At 28.7% G+C, this 19,670-nt stretch overlaps 2 protein-coding genes across 3 annotated transcripts; both read left to right on the forward strand.

Moving 5' to 3' along the window:
- The first annotated feature begins 3,580 nt into the window (after positions 1-3,580).
- On the forward strand, positions 3,581-5,059 carry LOC114387077 (glucan endo-1,3-beta-glucosidase-like). Of its 2 annotated transcripts, none has more exons than XM_028347194.1 (4): positions 3,581-3,776; positions 4,263-4,291; positions 4,368-4,620; positions 4,772-5,059. In XM_028347194.1, exons 1-4 carry the CDS (start codon positions 3,725-3,727, stop codon positions 4,795-4,797), a joined length of 360 nt encoding a protein of 119 aa, XP_028202995.1. In that variant the 5' UTR covers positions 3,581-3,724; the 3' UTR covers positions 4,798-5,059. The 2 variants fall into 2 exon arrangements, with proteins under 2 accessions (XP_028202995.1, XP_028202996.1); XM_028347195.1 differs by having other exon boundaries at positions 3,584-3,776; positions 4,386-4,620.
- Positions 5,060-11,638: 6,579 nt separating this feature from the next.
- On the forward strand, positions 11,639-15,954 carry LOC114388248 (probable solanesyl-diphosphate synthase 3, chloroplastic). Its single transcript, XM_028348646.1, has 6 exons — positions 11,639-12,079; positions 12,415-12,548; positions 13,149-13,276; positions 13,465-13,568; positions 14,751-14,878; positions 15,024-15,954. The coding sequence occupies exons 1-6, from the start codon at positions 11,851-11,853 to the stop codon at positions 15,570-15,572; spliced, it is 1,272 nt and encodes a 423-aa protein (XP_028204447.1). The 5' UTR covers positions 11,639-11,850; the 3' UTR covers positions 15,573-15,954.
- The last annotated feature ends 3,716 nt before the right edge of the window (positions 15,955-19,670 follow it).

Genomic DNA, 19,670 nt, shown 5'->3' on the forward strand with positions numbered 1-19,670 from the left:
TTTTTTTACTAAAAAGTTACCTTTATCTAGTTAAACGAATCCTGGTCCCAAGTTGTCAAGCATAAAGAGAATATGTTTTCTGGTCCTGATGACATTTTTTGTCTTCGTTTTGTGGGGGAGCTCTGAGTTGGTGTAGTCTGTGAAATTATGTTTAGATTGAAAGTGGATAGAATGATTGCTTGATGAAAACTGAATACAACTTCATAGAATTAACAGAAGAGTGAAACTGAATACAACTTCATAGAATTAACAGAAGAGTGAAACTGAATACAACTTCATAGAATTAACAGAAGAGTGAATCTGAATACAACTTCATAGAATTTATTTTATTTCATTCTTCACCAATAGTTATTTTGCTTTTAGGAATAAAATAACTTTTCTTTATACTTTTAAATTTTTTAATGCGTCGGAATTCATTGTTTTCAACTTTCTTTTTTAATTTTTTTTGAACTCTCAAATTATTATTTTTTTTTAATTTTAAATTCCTAAGAAAAGACGAAAACATGAGTTGGAGAAAATAATATAATAAAAATTTAAATGTGTTTTTAGATCCTATAATCTTTTTTGTTCTTCATCCCTCTAAAATTAAAATATTTGTTTTATCCATATAAAATTAATTCACAACTAAATTAACCGTGTTCCTATCCCTTTTTTTATTAGTATCTTTTTTAAAACACTTTAATGAATTCACAACTAATTTCTAAGGTTTGTTTGGGGTCATTATTAGTTTTGAGTTTTGAAAGTTTTAAAAATAACAATTAGATTTTAATTTTAGTTTGAAAAATATTTTAAAATAATTTTTAAAATATGATTCATTTTAAATAAACTCATTTTTTCCATATCATATCAAAATTAATTTAAAAGTATTTTTGTGTAGTAGTGACAACAATAATGATTATGGTGATGTCAACAACAACGATAATGGTAGAGATACGAGTGATGGTTGCAGTGACAATGACCACAGTAGTGGTGACAATGACGATGTGATGATAATAGTGGTAGTAATGATAAAGGTGGTGGTGGCAGTGACGTTGATAGTAATATCGATGGTGATGGTGGTGACACCGCGTGATGGTGGTTGTGGTGACAATGATGGAGGTGGTATTGTTGGTGTTGGTGGTAACAATGCCAATGATGATGGTGATGTAGGTGGCAATGATGGTGGCAGTGGAGTTGTAGTGACAGTGACAGTAAATGTTTTGGTGGTGGTGGTAGCAATGTTAGTGATGATGGTAATGTCAATGACGATGGTGGTGATGATAGCGGTGTTGATAGTCATGGTAGTGGTGGTGACAATGACAGTGATAGTGACATTGATGGTGGTGATTATGATGATAATAATGTTGGTGGTGATGGTGATGTCGATGATGATAGTGGTGTCAATGATGATGATGATGGTGATAATAGTAGGAGTGCTAATGGTTGTAGTGGTGACAGTTAGATATGACAATGACGACGATTGTGATAGTGACATTGGTGTGATGGCGACAACGACAAAGTGGTATGGGTGGTGATTGTCGTGGAAATTACCGTGGGGTAATAGCAAGTGATGACAACAAAAATATCATTATTAAATGTGAGAAATGTGTTTTTGTTTCAACCAAAAAATAAATTCACAAAACTTTTTTCTTAGTTTTGAATATGAAAGTATAAGTGTTTCAAAAATAATTTAAAAACTATTTTAATTTCATTTTTGGCCAAACACATTTTTGTTTTAAAAATTGTATTTGAAAATCAAAAATAAAAAACTTACAACAAAATTATTTAAAAGATTTTAACCCAGTTAGTTTTATTTAAAAAAATCCATTTTATCATAAAACTATAAATTATTTAATTAATAATTTTTTTGAAAATGCATCCTTGTAAAAGACAAAAGCATGAGATGGAGCAAATATTTAATAAAAATTTAAATATATTTTTAATTCCTATATTATTTTTCATCCCTCTAAAATGATTTTTTTATTTATAAATAATGAGCAAATTTTAATTTTAATTGCTATAAAATATATTTTTATTTTTATTTTTATTTTCATTTTTCAAAATCTGAAATCTTTTTTTTTGTTATGGACTATGATATTCATTTTAAGATATGACGATCTCTTCAATAAATTTCAAAATCTAGGTTTAAAAAGAATAACTTCAACAGAAACAAATTGACAATTCATATTTATGATTCTAATCAAATATAAATATATATTAAAAATATTATTTATAATAAATTATAAATTAAAAAATATTAATAGAAATTTATATTTTAAATTACGTTGTGTTTATGTTTACACAAACTTGTGCAAAACACACGAATATTATAATCAATACAAACTATATAATTCATCACTTTGTTAAATAATATTATTATATGATGTATTTCTACTTAAAGTTATTTATCTCTCTTTAAAAATATATTTCATAGGTATCAAATTCAGGCCTTTCTTACTGAATTATAACTCAGGACATAGATAAACCATATTTCTTCCATCCTAAAGTAAGTGTTACATTCGAAAACAAAAATTATCCTAAAATAAGTATCATGTTGTCTTTCTAATTAATATAATATTAATTGTTTTTTTACTAATATTTTCAATAAATTTCACTTAATACTCCCTCCCTATTAGAATATATGACATTTAAAGTTTTTGCACAAGTATTAACAAATACAATTAATTTGTTAAATTTCAAAGAAAATATTAGATAATTTTTTAATATGTCCTTTTATCTCTTTAATTAATCATTCATTTATTTTTCTTATGCACTACTTTGGCTAAGTATTTATTAAGTGTAACCTTCTAAAAAAGGTATTTAATATAGTATTGATTTTGTAAAATTATGTATATTTTGAAACAATTTTTTCTCTCTAAAATATCATATATTCTGAAATGAAGGGAGTATAACAATTCTTTTCAAAAAGTTTAATTTTATAAAATTATTATTCTTTTCATTTGTGAAGAGATCTAATTCAGTTGATTAAATAAAAATAAGTAAATTATTATAAATATCAAGTATTATCTTCTATTTTCCACTAGCATCTATAATATTAGTATAAAGGTATCCCCGCAAGTTTCAGGTGCTTGAAGAGTTATATCCTTCTCAATGAGATTTATTCTATACTGAGTTATAATAAAAATTTGATTAAAAGAACTAAATCACTGTAAGGTATCTATTGATGGATGCAAGCGTCACGACGATTATGAGCTTGGAACAGAAAATAAATAACACGCCAAATGGGACCGCCATTCTCCATAAAGGGCTAATAATAGTGGGGTCATTGGTTTTCCACACAACGGTTCTTTCTGCAATAATTATATAATATGTCCAATGAGAAAGTAAGGAGCAATCAGTCACCGCCACTAGAATCAATCGTTCACAATTCACTAGTCACAAAAAACACAACACAAACTCACATCACGTGCGTGCATCTACCCTTTTCACTGTGACCCTTTTCCAATAACATAATAATAATATAACATTAGGGTCCCCACCACAACGTTAATTTCCATTTGCTGCTGTTAATGTAGCCGTTATGTTGTTGACCTCACCTTAGTTTTCACCCACCATCTTTTTTCCTTTTAAAAGATCACATCCTTTCACTCCACATACACACATACTCATACACACACTCTACTTAAGTTTAAGCCTTTGCATCTCTCTCTCTCTCTGCATCATTGTGCTCCAATAATCACAGTAGTAGTCAGTAGCAGTAGTTCAGACAGTAGTACTTGTAACCATGTCTAATGTGTCCCTTCTCCTTTTCCTTGTGTTCTTGTCTCTCTCATCAGGTTTGTGTCAGATACTATTATTGACTTTTGTGCTCTGATGTTACAATGAGAACTCACCTACATTGCTCTGATGTTATAACGATGAAAAGGTTAATTTTGAAGGCTTTTCTCATTCCACCTTTCAGATCTGTGCTGGGTTTTGTTAGTACTTAAAATTTTCAATTGCCAAAATTGAAAAATTTCCTAGTTTTTATTGCAAGTATTGGCGTCTAATTGAGTAGCATTAGCCCAATGCTGTAGTTGCTTCCTTGATGAATGATCTCAAAGAAAATCTTCACTTAACAATAGTTTTATGAGTTTTAATTTCTACACACAGGTCATGGTTATTGTGACCATTAAATAGTTGATGGGCTTAGCACAATGTAATGTATGTAATGTAATTTGGTGATATTTAAGTATCTACCTAGATTTTCTCCTTTGTAACAGATCACAATCTAACAGCACTCTTATTTCCCTTTCTTCTTACTCCTCTTTTAACTTATGCAGGAGCGAATTTGATCATGGCTAATGGACAGGTAACTAACTATAACCAATTTTCTCAAATGCCTTTGAAAGAGACTATTATGTAATCTTGTTACTGAAATTAATTAGGGTGTTATGGAATCACAGAAAACTTGGTGTGTGGCAAAGCCTTCATCAGATCAAGCAACCCTTTTGGCCAACCTCAATTATGCCTGCTCTCAAGTTGATTGCAGGATTCTGCAGAAAGGATGCCCCTGCTCTTACCCTGACAATCTCATGAACCATGCTTCCATAGCCATGAATCTCTATTACCAATCTAGGGGGAAAAACCACTGGAATTGTGATTTCAGGGCCTCTGGCCTTGTTGTTGTCACTGATCCAAGTATGTCACATTACTCATTGTCTTGTTTAGCAAAGTTTTTTTCATTAATGAAGTACTTATGTTGATTTAACATAGGACTAGAGTGTATAAACTGATATACATGTCTGCTATTCTAATTTTGGCCCTTGTTTTTTCTCATTTTAAATTGTAGGTTATGGTAATTGCATTTATGCATAGAAGGGTGGAGTACATAAACTGAAGTATCCAATGTAGGCAAAATTTGGTGGTGAATTTATGTGTTGCTGTAATTTTGTGGTACATGTACTTGTATTTACGTAATTAGGTTGCCATTGTCAACCGTAATATAAATGTATGCTGCATTACAAGAAATTTCAATTACCTAATTTTTTTAAGGGAATGCTATATGCGGTGAAAGGCAGAAGGATTGTAAAAATCAAGTTTGTTGTAATGAAAGGAATGAATACTAATTATGCACGAATGGCGCAGTTACTAGTACTTTTTATAATCGACCGAACCATCAATTTCATGTGGAAGTATTTTTCTCTTTTCTAAACAGTGCTTAAAGATTTCTGTAAAAAAAAATAATGCCTTAAGATAAAAAAAAAAATTATACAAGTAATCCATAAATATTAGAAATCAAATCATGCTAAATATTTAACGATTACTTATTTTACTATTGTGAAATTACTCAAGGGAGAGTAATATTTAGAGGACAAAAGTAATATTTTGTTAAAAATATATTTACAGGATAAAAATAATAGTTTATTAATATACAATCTACATCTCATTCCACTTTTTTTTCTGTTAACAGAATATCTCATTCGACTTTATAACCATGATTTTCGTCGTATATCTATTTTGCCAGCTGTACTTTTATGGAACTCCTGACAAAAATAAATCAATAACTAACTCTCCTTGATAGTATCTCAAAAATAATTTTTATTTAATTGAAGTTTTATTTCCAATCATCTCTAATTTTTTTGTTTATGCAATTAATATGGAGGATATTTTGCAAAATAAATTAATTTTTATAGTGAAATTATTAAAATTAAATGATAATAACTAATTTTCTTGATGGATGTGATAGAGTTTTTTTGTTTTTTTTGCTTATAATTCTGTTTGAAGAGAGTATTATTTCTAGTAATATATAAGCAATAAATTGACTTTTTCCTTCATCCTGATTATAAGAAATAATTATTAGTTTTCAAACTTATTTAGGTTAAAGTTTTTTTATATTCTTGATTTATTGTTAATTTTATTTACTAGAAATTTATTCACTGAATTATGAACACTAAGATTAAATATGACCATCATTTATAACATTTAAACTACAGATATTTTTTTAAATAAAATTTAAATTTATGATAATATTAAATGCGACTATTATTTTCTTTAGTCTTGATGATTTAACCTATGTTTTTATATGACAAATGCTATAAGAACATTAGTTAATGAACTAAAAGGAGAAATTTTTTAATGGGATGCATAAATTTGTGTTGTGCATGACTTTTTTTACACTCTCCACACAATAAATACTTTCTTATTCTAATAGGACATTTAATAAACATTGAGTTTATTATTAGATATTTGGAGAAAGATAATGGGTTTTAATTGTATTGCTAATGAATATTTGAATTCTTGTGTTTATTAATTAGTTATTAATCTATATACTATAAGTAAAAGAAGGTTGAAACTTTGTCAACTGCTACATCAAAATTCTTATTTGACAACAACCATTGATATGGTGTTATATGTAAAGGAAGCTTGGAGTTTTTTCAACCATTGAATCAAAATTCTAATGTATATGTATATATCTATCTATATTTGTTTACCAATGATCGAAATTTTAATTTGACAACAATGATTGATTTGGTACTATATGTAAAGGAAGCTTAAAACTTTGTCAGCCGTTGGTTATAAATTTTAATTAATAATTATTGATTTCATTCAATAAATATCTAGTATACTTAAACATTTATTGTTGAATCAAAATTCTAATTTTATAACAATCATTCATATGGCTATTGTAAAAAATTTTGTAGAAAAGAAATCCAATATTTTATGCAACGGAATTTTTTTGTAAAAAAAGTATTAAACATTTTAAAACAAACAGAATTTTTTACTTCCCTTGATTTTATTTTTACTCCCATTGATTTTATAATCAATTTAAAAAATGAATTATACAAATATATACATAGACATATATAATAATTTATTATTTAGTTATTATACTAAAATATTAATTTAAAAAATGTATATAATAAATAAAATGTATTACTTAATATTATCATTGGATTGAAATTCTAATTTCACAACCGTCGTTGATATGATTGTAGTAAAAGAAAATTGTAAAAAAATGCTTAAATATTTTAATTATAACAATTAGATTTGTTTAAATTATTTTGACAACAAATATTTATTTTATTCAATGCAAATCCATTAATTTTATTCAATGGAAATTTAATGTAAAAAGAGTATGAAACATTTTTAAACAAATAGATTTTTTACTCTGGTTGATCTTATAATCAATTTTAAAAATGAATTATACAAAATATACCTAGACATATATAAGAATATTTTATTCAATTTATATATTAAAATATTAATTTTAAAATAACTATATTACAAAATAATATTTCTGCTTAATATTATCATTAATAATAATTAAAGGACAATTAATCCGATCATATTCAAGTTTTTAAAAATAATTTAAAACTAACATAACATTTTAAAGTTTTTACTCTCATTAAATGATAAAACTAATTTAATACCAGCAAAAAAATGGAACGTTTACTCCAACTTTTGCTATTTCGTAGCTTCATGGCCATTATTTTTTAGTAACGTTTTTTTATATCACACGTTTATAATTTTTTGATGCCAGATGAACATTCTAAATTAAATACAAAGAACAAGTTATTCACAAAAATTAATTTCTTTCTTGTATTTTACATATTATTTATATTATCTTCCTTCACACATGCTAGCAATGACTACTTCTAGTAATGATAAGGGAACAATGAATACTCTCATTAGTAATCAAGATCAAGAAACAATAGCTACTTCAAGCAAAGAATTTTTCATGTTCACGAGAATTTAATTTTTTTATAAGAGTGTTCCATTTAAAATTCATTTGAAGAATCATTAGATGGGTTTTATAAGATGCTGAATTGTTAGATATATTTTTCTACTACCTTTCTATCTTCTATACAATTGGAGTACATTTGAAGTTTCCAATCACTTTTAGGTGAGCAAAAGTTGTATTCTTCTACATGATAAACATTGTTTTTATATTATGTTGTTCTTAAATACTACTTTTTCCCTATTTTTCCTATAAATTAATATTTTTTTCTTTTATAATAACATAAAATACGATAAATGTTTTTTTAAAATCAAAATGACTTTTTATTTCCGTCATAATTTGAGTCTTTAGAGTTCTACCTTATCAATTATGTTTTAATTTGTGTTATAAAATTTACAAGATTTGCTAAAGCCTAAGCGATGTTTAAGCTGATGTTGGAGAGGTACGATGCCCATGATATTTCTCATAAATTCTATGAACATGATTTTTTCAATATCAATTGCCTCCTTATATACTACAATTTGAGTATTTTATTTTTACTTCTTTAATAACAAAGGCTGAAAATGAGTACATTATTATTTTTAAAAGAAAAATGGCTTCCTTTTTGTTATTTGCATCTATGATTTGAGTTTTTAGAATAAGTAGTTTCATTCTTCATTCCCTAAAAGTGTGCAAAGGTCCTATTTGCACTATTTGAGTATTTTATTTTTGTGTTAGTTGTTCACAGAAACTAATAAGGTTTAGTTGAACTTCAACATGCTCATATATATATATATATATATATATATAAAATTATTAACCAAATGTTCAAATAAGGTAGAAAACTATGTCGTGATGAGATTAATCAACTCAAAATTTAAACAATATTATTAAAATAAATAACTCTGAAAGGATAAAAAAAATCACACAATTTTAACAAATTTAAATTTTTTTAATTTTACTGAAAATACATTTAAATTGATTAATTATAAACACAAAAAATCAATTAGATGGTAAATAATATCCATAATATAAAAATGAACACTCAAAAGTAATATTCACATTTATTATATCTACTTTTGTATTTAATATACTACTATAAATTAAAAATTAATAATTTTATTTATCTACAAATTAAAAAATAAATAAAAAATGCCAAAAATAATCTTTTAGAAAATTATTACAATGCACAAGCTTATAATATAGTTATTATGTATTTTTTATTGTATTTATAAAATTTAATTTTTAAAATAAAAAAATCAAATTTAAAAAATAAAATAAAAATCTAACTTTATTAAGTAATTTTTATTTCATTTTTTATACTGTATGTAGTTATATGCAGTATATACAAGTTTGATAGTGTTTAAAAACTTGTCATATATATCAGAATTTTATATTTTTTTATCAGCAAATATTATTTATTAATTTGTTGATTTTTGCGGCTTGCATAACAAAAACTATCATTACATTATATCTTGCAAACTAGTATTAGTTTGTTAATTTTTAATAGAATAAAATAATTATATATTAGTGAGATAAAAATATTTGATATCATTCCTTAATCACAGATGATAAGTTTGTTAATTTTATAATAATTACTTTAAATTAACAATGAATTATAATTAGATAATAATGTAAGAGTGTTTTACATTTTTATTGCATAATCATTAAACTTTTTTTATTATTAGAATTTTATGTGTCTTCTGTAGTAAAAATATAAAATAAAAAATAAACAAGCTCTAACCATCTCTTCAGTATTCAGTATTCAGTATTCAGTTTCAGATTTTTGTTGAGATGGTTACAAATGTAACTGCAATTCCAGTTCAACTTTTGTACAATCCTGTTCTAATGTACTACTTCTTGTAACAAGTGAGACTAGTTTGACACAGACAAAAATCTCTCATACATTTCCATGGAACCCTTGTGTGATTGGCTGTAATACTTATTGCCACACAAACGATATTTGAATTTGGACACAGCGTACTCTTGAATAATATCACGTCGTTTAAAAGAAATGTCAACGTGGCTGAATCCTCAAACTCAAATTCGGTCGTTTTTTCATGGGTACTTTAAATTCTTATGTAGATGTTTTTTCTGGCTCTTGTTTTAGCAAATCCAACAAGCAAACTTCTATGTACACTAATTAATGATAGAGATGCGTCTTCAAAACAACTTTCCTTAAATTTTTTTTATCGAACAAATCCAAAAAAATCTGTACCATAAATAATATTATTAATTAAAAATTAATAATAAATAAATAAAATTAATTTTTATAAGAAAGTGTTTTGGGGATAATAGTTAACTAATCAATATATAAATGTTTTTTTTATTGAAAATTAGGGCAGAAGACTGATTAATAATGTTATATTTTTCAATAAAATCTTTCAACTTTAATTTCCCAATCGTTATTCACCACAATTTCTTAACCATTACCGAGTACTCTTATAACAATGGTTAATAAAATTGTTAGGAAACCATTGAATTTGTGACCAATTAATTAAACTAAAGACATTAAATTTAAATTTTAGATATATAGTTACATTAAATACTTGATTTTGTTGGTTTTATATTATCCTACTAAACATGTTGATGATCAACTAATTTATGGTTGATAAAAAAAATACTAATGTGTGATTTTATCTTATCCAATATTCTCGAGTTCAAAATTTGAATATGCAATATATTAAATATTCAATTAAATAATTTTTTTATGCGTAATGATCTTATTTAGATCAAATATGATTATCACCTATTAAAAATACTTGTGGTCTCATTGATCATATATTGTCATATATAATAATTTTTTTACTCTAATAATAATTACTTAAAAAATTGTATTTAAGATGATTTTTAATTACACTAAAAAATGATTTTTAATTTTTCAAGAGTTAAAAAGATGTTTGTACTAATACTAATTATGAAAATTTAACTCAATTTATAAATATATATTTCTTTGATAAAATTAATTATGATGTCACATTTTATTTCAATTTGTTGTTTTAATTTTAAAGATGATAAACTTCTTCTTCAAACTTTCAAGACAACTGTATTCCTTGTACTCTAATTCAAGAATGAAGTTATAACAATCAATATTGGAGGGAGAGCATGTGGTTCAACCATAAATTATCTCAGTAGAAGATATTTGTAATCAAGATAAAAAAAAAATCAATACTTAGATCTATACTCTTGGCGTATTTGAAATTTAATTAAACAACAATCAAATGCATATTTAAAAATCATGCAAGAATAAGCACTCTGGGGTGCTAACTTCATGAGAAGTGGTAAATAACGTATTTTTAACTTTTTTTTTATTTTTAAAAAAACTTATTTTTAACATAATTCTTCTCTTAAAAGAAACATAATTCTTTGAACACAAATTTTATTAACTGAATTTTATAAAAAAAAATTATAAAATTTTATGAGTCTCATTTTTTATTTATTAAATTTCACTCTTGTACAAATATTAATTAATAATATTTTTTTAGAACAAATAAGTAATTTTTGTTTTGGAGAACTCAGAATAAAAAAAATGTATTAAAATAAATAAGTAGCGTTTACAAGTAATAAATTCTAATTTTATCTTATGTTTGATTGGAGAGAAAATAAGAAGAAAAAATATAAATAATTAAATATTTTTTTGTTTGATCGAAGAGAAAATAAAAAAAAATTGACTTCTAAAATTAAAAAATAAAAAATTTCTTTCCTTCCAATTCGAATTTCAACTTTTTTTCCTTCTATATTTTCTTGCTCCAACAAATGACCATTAATGTGACTATTGTAAAAAGAAAAATAGTAAAAGTCTAAAACTTTTCTTAAATTCAGTGTGTTTTATACTAAGAAATTGACCTGTGACTTAATGACACAGGACAATTTGACCCATCCTCATAATCAAATGTCCTAAGCAACCAGCATGAGTCACAGATTTCACTGTCTCCAACTGATAAGAAACGTAGTCCCATGTGGGCTCTTAGGATCCACTCACTTAACTCTAAACTCGTCGTTTGTGTGTGTTTTCCCTCTTTCCACTTCAAACTTGTGACCCAGAAAGACCCTCTTTTTTTTTTTTTCCTTTCCATTCTCCTCCTTTTCTTCCTCCAATGGCTGCACCTCGCTGCCTAACGTGAAATTAGTCTCATTTTCCATCTGGGTCTTGTGAATTGCGATTGGAACCGCGTTTTCTCGCTTCTGGGCTTGGCTTAGAAGTAGTCAGAATGATGTCTGTCACAGGCAAAGGCATTGATTTTGCTGGCAAAAACTTGGTCTCTGGCTGCTCTTCAAATGCTTCGTTTGATTGGTACACTGTGAGGAACTATGCCAAGGCGAATAGTAATAATTCTAATGGGTGTGGCAGAGGCCATGGACGTAAATTGGTTTGTTGTAAGAGGAGGAGCACTCAATGTCGGGTTTCTTCTATGAAGACTGCACAGCCTACTGTGAATGGTACAATATTTGAGTTTAATTTCTATGCACAAATTTCACACTCTCTGTCAGTCAGAAATCATTGTTAAAATTTTACACCGGTAGTCAATCAGAAATCATCGTTGGTATGATTTTTCAGAAATCATCATTGGTATGATTTTTAAGGTTCATGTATTATGACGTTTGTGATTGAATGACGGTGTAAAACTCTAAAATTTCAGGGCATGTACTATTTTGTTATAAGACTATAGAAGTGATTTATGTTGCGTACAGTTTGAGTGAAGAAACATGGTAGGTGTTGGTTACTTAAAGCTGTGGTACTAGGCATTGAAAGTTTTGGTTTGGTTTTTGTGTAGGGGGGACTCATGCAATTGAAGGCCTTACCACAGGATTGAACTTGAAGGGTTATTCAGAAGCCCCCATTTCCCCAGCTAGGTTTTTTGAAGCGGTTGCCGATGATTTGCTAATTCTCAATAAAAATCTGCAGTCGGTGAGTAATGCTTTTGCTAACTCTCAATAAAAATTTCATTTAGTATGAATGATTTGTAACTGTCACTGTCCCATCTCATCAACTCGCGTTGTTGTTATATTTATGGTGAGTGAAATTGCCTTCAGCAAACCAGAGAAGTATACTATTTTGAATGGAAGGCAACATGGGGCTTAGGCACTTGAATGATGCTACTTCTTTGTTCTGCGATTTGACACATGTTGTTCTTTTCTCTTTGTTTTTGTTAACCTTTATTGAATTGCCTGTTTCAATTCTGTTTGATAACATGTTTCTTTGTATCTTGATACAGTTTACAAATTACAATGTTTCTGGATTAATGTTGTTGAATTTTATTTAATTGTTAATGAGATTGGATAATTTTTTTAAAAGCCATTCTAAGTTGTTTTTATTGTGAAGTCACTACTCACTTGTTAGTCCTTTTTCTTTTGTAAGAATATTTATCCAGTCAACTGGTGCCAACTCCTTATCATTCACATTGTCTTCCGAACCTTCTTGCTTTTTAGATTCTTTTGCTTTGCAAACGGTGATGACTAGATTTTTGTTGCCTAACTTTTAATGTATCTGATGAAGATTCTTTGATAGATTGTTGGAGCAGAAAATCCTGTTTTGATGTCTGCAGCTGAGCAGATTTTTAGTGCTGGTGGGAAGAGGATGAGACCAGCTCTGGTGTTCTTGGTGTCAAGGGCGACTGCAGAGTTACTTGGCTTGAAGTAAGCACAGAATTCTCTCTCTCTCTCTCTCTCTCTCTCTTGCGCGCGTGCACGTGCGCACACACACACACACGTGTGTGTGCATATAAACACAGGCACAGGCATGGGCACAAGTTCTTTGCCTGACCAGAAAATTCTATATGACAATAAAAAAGTTGAAAACTTCATTTTGAAATGGATAATTCCAGGGAACTTACTGTAAAGCATCGACGTTTAGCAGAGATAATTGAAATGATTCATACTGCAAGCTTGATACATGATGATGTACTAGATGAGAGTGACCTTCGACGAGGTAGGCTTGTGATTTCTCTTTGTATACTCATTTAGTTTTCCTGACTTCACTTTTTATTTCTGATTATGTGTCTTACTTGGCAAGTGCATGCTATAAAGCAATTTTGAATTTGCTCATACAATAAGGTTGTTTTGATTTTAAGCTGGGATAACCATGTTACAATTTATTTGATCAAGTATTTCCTTTACACGTCATGTTTGTACAAAAGCAGTGATGCATGGTCTTGCGTCATGTTTGGTATTTGCTTACTTAGTGATGATTTTCTGCATGAAAAGACTATGCACACACTTTATCTAAAAATATCTCTTTACTGAGGAGACTAAGAGTGAGAAAATAATAGAGAACTAAAGCAGATTTTGGTACTGAAAGAGGAAAAATTGCAAAATAGAAGCTTCTTCATTTTTGTGATGTCTTGGAAAGGACTTGCTATTTGTACATGTTAATAAAGAATAAAAAAATTCAGTCTGTCACTTTAGTTTTCAATCATCTGTTGAGATAATGCTTGCTAGAATCCCTCCACCCACTTAAAAATGAAAGAAAATAAAATGGACAAAAGTATAAGAGAGAACACATTGGTAAAGTGTGAATCATAAGTGCTTCATTATTGTTGGTTGCACAAAGTGCATCTCTTTAAGTTTAAGCAATTATATCAAACCTAAATAGCATAGTACAATGCAAGCTTTGGTAAAATGTACCCTTTTGATAGGCTGCTAGAGCACCATTCTGAATCTGTAGCATAGAATTGAGAACCAAGAGAGAATTATTTCTCAACACATCCTCATGGAATTGTTTCTAGTGCCTTTTAAGGGAATTCAAGTAGAGAATGAATAAAATGATATGTTCTCCTAACTCCTACTATACACATTGAACAGATCTTTAAATATCTTGCTTGGGTTTAACTTGAACATTTCAATTCCTGCTTTATTACATTAATTTTGTTATGTATAGGTATCATGTGTAATATAAAGTATAAACTTCTTCTTTTGTTGATAAAAACCCTTAAGATTGCATAATGGAGAATTGAACTTATTAATCTGTATGAGTCTTACATTTTGTATTAGGCATTAGGCTAAAGCAATGTATCACCTTCTTAAGGAGGGACGATAATTTTTGTTTTCTAACTCCTTTGCTTGTTTCTGTTTCCCTCAATTTGAACTCAACGTGATTGCTATGTACTAATAGGGAAGAAAACTGTTCATCAAATGTTTGGAACAAGAGTTGCAGTGCTGGCTGGAGACTTCATGTTTGCACAGTCATCATGGTATCTAGCCAACCTTGAAAATATTGAAGTCATTAAACTTATCAGCCAGGTAAGCTTCATCATTGTACCTGTTTAAGACACCATTATTCAACAAGTGATTGATGCACCTGAATCTAATTACTTAGCAGAGGGTGAAGAGATGCATAATTCCATTTTCTGAAGTTCTTTTGCATTACTATCTGGTGCTGTGGCAGGTGATCAAAGATTTTGCAAGTGGGGAAATAAAGCAGGCTTCGAGCTTGTTTGATTGTGATGTACAACTTGATGAGTATCTAATTAAGAGCTATTACAAGACAGCGTCATTGATTGCTGCCAGCACAAAAGGAGCTGCGATCTTTAGTGGTGCTGACAGCAGTGTCACTGAGAAAATGTATGAATATGGAAAGAATCTTGGTCTATCCTTTCAAGTTGTGGATGACATATTGGATTTCACGCAATCAGCAGAGCAACTGGGAAAGCCTGCTGGCAGTGACCTTGCCAAGGGCAACCTGACTGCACCAGTGATTTTCGCACTGGAGAAAGAACCAAAATTGAGGGATATCATTGAGTCTGAATTCAGTGAGGTTGGTTCGCTTGACGAGGCCATCAATTTGGTCAAGAGTTGTGGGGGCATTGAAAGAGCACAAGAGTTAGCAAAAGAGAAAGCTGATCTTGCAATTCAAAGTCTCCAATGCCTACCTCAGAGTGTGTTTCGTTTAGCCCTTGAGGATATGGTGGCATATAACCTTCAACGGATTGCATAAGCTTGTGCCTGCCGAGGACACATTGTTAAAAAAAAAAAACACAAACCTTTTTTTGGTCCTAATATAGGGATGAGAGAGCCTTGAACTTTTTGTCATTTCAAGAATATCCAGCAAATCTACACATGTGCTACTTTTGGGGTACTTATATAGTCATTGAAGGGCAAAGCAAGTGCGCATTCTCATCATTTAATATATTTGCAGCTTCCTGCAAAGTCCAATAACATAATATATTCCATTATTGTATCAATACAAGTCTGCAGTACATTCTTTCCCCCCATTCTTCCTTTCTGGGATCTTGAAAACAGTAAGAATAAAAAAAGATAATTGATGTTTAATTTTTGTGTATTTTCTGAAGGCAGTATTCAATTTGGCTTGTAAACTCCATCTCGTATTGGCTTGCTCATTTATTGTCATACTTTATTCTCTATCATTGCAAAAGATTTTCAATTTTTAATTATTTGCAATCATAACACTTGGTTATGAAAATTGAATCCTCTGATCAATTTGCTTATTATGAAAATATAGAAGAACCCACCTTTAAATAATACAATTAAGGGGGTGTATTAAAACAGGATTCTAAAAAACTATTTTAGCATAAAAAAGTCTAGTGGATATTAAAAATTATTTAGGAATAATATGACTTATAAGATTTATTTACAAGATTTTTATGATAGTTTGAATTTTAATGGATTTACATAATAAAAATTTAAAAGATTTGAAATGAATTTATAGATTTACAAGATTTAAAAGGATTTTATGAATTTTTAAAAATATTTTCAAAATTACAAGAGATAGTGAAAAAAATAATAAGAAATGATAAAGTTTGGATAAAAAAGTAAAACTAATATAATTTTTTAATCTTTTAATAGCTAAATTGATTATAGTTTTGTTATGTCCTCCTATACTAAACCTTGTTGCAATAACATTTTCTTATTCTCATTTTTGGATTTGAATAATAGATTTAAAATTATATGATTTTTTTCCTGATTTTTTAATTACTATAATTATTTCATGATAAATCCAATTACATGTTTAAATAAGGTAAAAGAAAGTGGTGAAGGTGGAAAATTTGTAACTGGCAAAATCAAAATCAGAGTATCCTATTAGATTACAAGTGGAATTTTTTAGAATACCATAATCCTAGATTAATAGTGCACTAAGGTGAGATTCTTTGGGATTTGCTTGAAATTTTGCGCACTTACAAACACTAAACATATATCAGGTCTACTTGTAGATAAATAAAGAAGAGATCCGATCATACCTCTATATTTCTTAATGTCTATTGACTGATCGGTTTCATCTTTATCCAAATAGCAAGTAGTACTCATTGAAATAGTTATGTGTTTAACATTTTCCATCCCAAATCTGTGAATCAGGTCTATGTAATATTTTGATTGATTGATAAATATTCCATTCTTTGTTTGCTTGATTTGCAGTCCAAGAAAAAAGTTTAACTCACCCATCATTGACATTTCAAATTCATTTTGCATATCTTGAGAGAATTCTTTGCAAAGAAAATCACTAGTTGACCTAAAAATGATATCATCAACATAGATCTGTACTAATAGTATATCATTCAATTTTCTTTTAATAAAAAGGGTAGTATCAACCTTACCTCTTGAAAAACCCTTTTCTAAAAGGAATTTACTCAAACGTTCATACCAAGCCTTAAGGGCTTGTTTTAAACCATATAAAGCCTTTTTCAGTTTAAAGACATGATTAGGCTTTTCTGAGTTTTCAAAGCCAGCAGGTTGATCCACATATACTTCTTCTTGGATAAAACCATTTAAAAAGGCACTTTTCACATCCATTTGATAAAATTTAAAGTCCATTATGGATGCAAAGACTAATAACATTCTAATGACTTCTAATCTGGCTACTGGAGCATATGTTTCCTCATAATCTATTCCTTCTTCTTGATTATATCCTTTGGCTACTAGCCTAGCCTTATTTCTAATTGCTATTCCATGTTCATCTAATTTATTTCTGAATACCCATTTAGTTCCTATAACTGGATGATTATCAGGTTTCGCAACTAATTCCCAAACTTTATTTCTTTCAAACTGATTTAACTCTTCTTGCATAGCTATAATCCAGTGTTCATCAATTATGACTTCTTTTAAATTTTTAGGTTCAATCAAAGAAACAAAAGTCATATTATTGCAAACATCTTTGAGAGAGTGTCTAGTTGTTACCCCTTTAGATATGTCACCGATGATGTTATTAAGAGGATGGTGTCTAGAAGTTCTCCACTCTCTTGGAAGATCTGCACTTGTTTTTGTTTCATCAATTTGAAAGTCTCCATTATTTCCCTTTCCTTTTCCTTTGTGATCTTCACCATGAATATGCATTCCTTCTAAAGAATCTGAAATATCATCTAGAGTATCCTTTCTTGGAAAAATTGGGTTAGTTTCATCAAAAGCAACATTGATAGATTCTTCAATGATCATAGTTCTTTTGTTATAAATTCTAAATGCTTTACTGTGCAAGGAATAGCCAAGGAATATACCTTCATCAGATTTTGCATCAAACTTACCTAAGTTGTCTTTGCCGTTGTTTAGCACAAAACATTTACATCCAAACACATGAAGATGATAAATGTTCGATTTTCTTCTGTTATATAATTCATATGGAGTTTTCTTTAAGATTGGTCTAATTAAAGCTCTATTCATAATATAGCACGCAGTATTTATAGCTTCAGCCCAGAAATATTTAGAAAGGATTGTATCATTAAGCAAAGTTCTGGCTATCTCTTCTAAAGATCTATTTTTCCTCTCAACTACTCCATTTTGTTGAGGGGTTCTAGGTGCAGAAAAATTGGGTTCAATGTCATTTTCATCACAAAATGATTCAAAATCCTTATTTTCAAATTCTCCTCCACGATCACTCCTAATAGATGCAATTTTGAGAGTTTTCTTATTTTGAATAATTTTAGCAAGTTTCTTGAAAGCATGAAAAGCATCTCTTTTATGAGTGAGAAATAATGTCCATGTAAATTTGGAGTAATCATCAACTATAACAAGAGCATAGTAGTTTCCTCCAAAACTCATAATTCTAGAGGGGCCAAAAAGATCCATATGCAAAAGTTGTAAGGGTTGAGTTGTAGACACAATATTCTTTGATTTGAAAGAAACCCTTACTTGTTTTCCTTTTTGACAAGCATCATATAATCTATCTTTTTCAAATTTAAGTTTTGGTAAACCAATAACTAAATCTTTAGAAATTAGTTTATTTAAATGTTCCATGTTTATATGGGCAATTCTTTTATGCCATAACCAAGGATCATCATCTTTACTAAGAAAACATTGATCATGATTTGGTGTTTTATCTAAATTTATCATGTAAACATTATTTGATCTATAGCCTATATGCTTTATATTTCTATCATGTTTGTTTTCAATAACACAATTATGAGAGTCAAATGATACTAGATAGCCTTTATCACATAATTGACTAACACTTAGTAAACTGTGCTTAAGACCATCAACAAGTAGAACATTTTCAATGGAGGTAGATGAATTCGTACCTATTTTTTCGACTCCAAGGATTCTACCTTTATTGTTGTCGCCATAAGTCACATGTCCACTATTCTTGGGAGAAATATGAGTGAACTTTGATACATCTCCCGTCATGTGTTTAGAGCATCCGCTATCTATGTACCAACTCTTCTTCAAAGATACCTATATGATCATGTTTATGACTTAGGTACCCAAACTTTCTTGGGTCCTCGAGTGTCAGTTTGATAAAAGATTCTTTTGGAACCCATATCATTTTAATATTATTACTATTTTTCCTAAAGTAGCATGTAGATGCACCATGTCTTTTCTTTCCACAGTAAAAACAAGTTAAGAAAGGAGAACTATTCTTTTGAGTGGATGCAAAGAAATTTTTATAAAATTTTTGTTGTTTATCAAGTTTATATCCTAATCTAGCCTTATCAAACACACATCTTTGCTTTCCTAATATAATATCTAAATTATTTTTGCCAATAGTAAATTTGGCAAGAGAATTTTTTAGATCCTTGATTTCTTCTATAAACTTGCTACAACAGTTACAAGAATTAGATATTTCTTTACTATCATGTATTACTTTTGTGGT

This window comes from Glycine soja, chromosome 15, assembly GCF_004193775.1.
Source record: "Glycine soja cultivar W05 chromosome 15, ASM419377v2, whole genome shotgun sequence".
Taxonomy (NCBI): Eukaryota; Viridiplantae; Streptophyta; class Magnoliopsida; order Fabales; family Fabaceae; genus Glycine; species Glycine soja.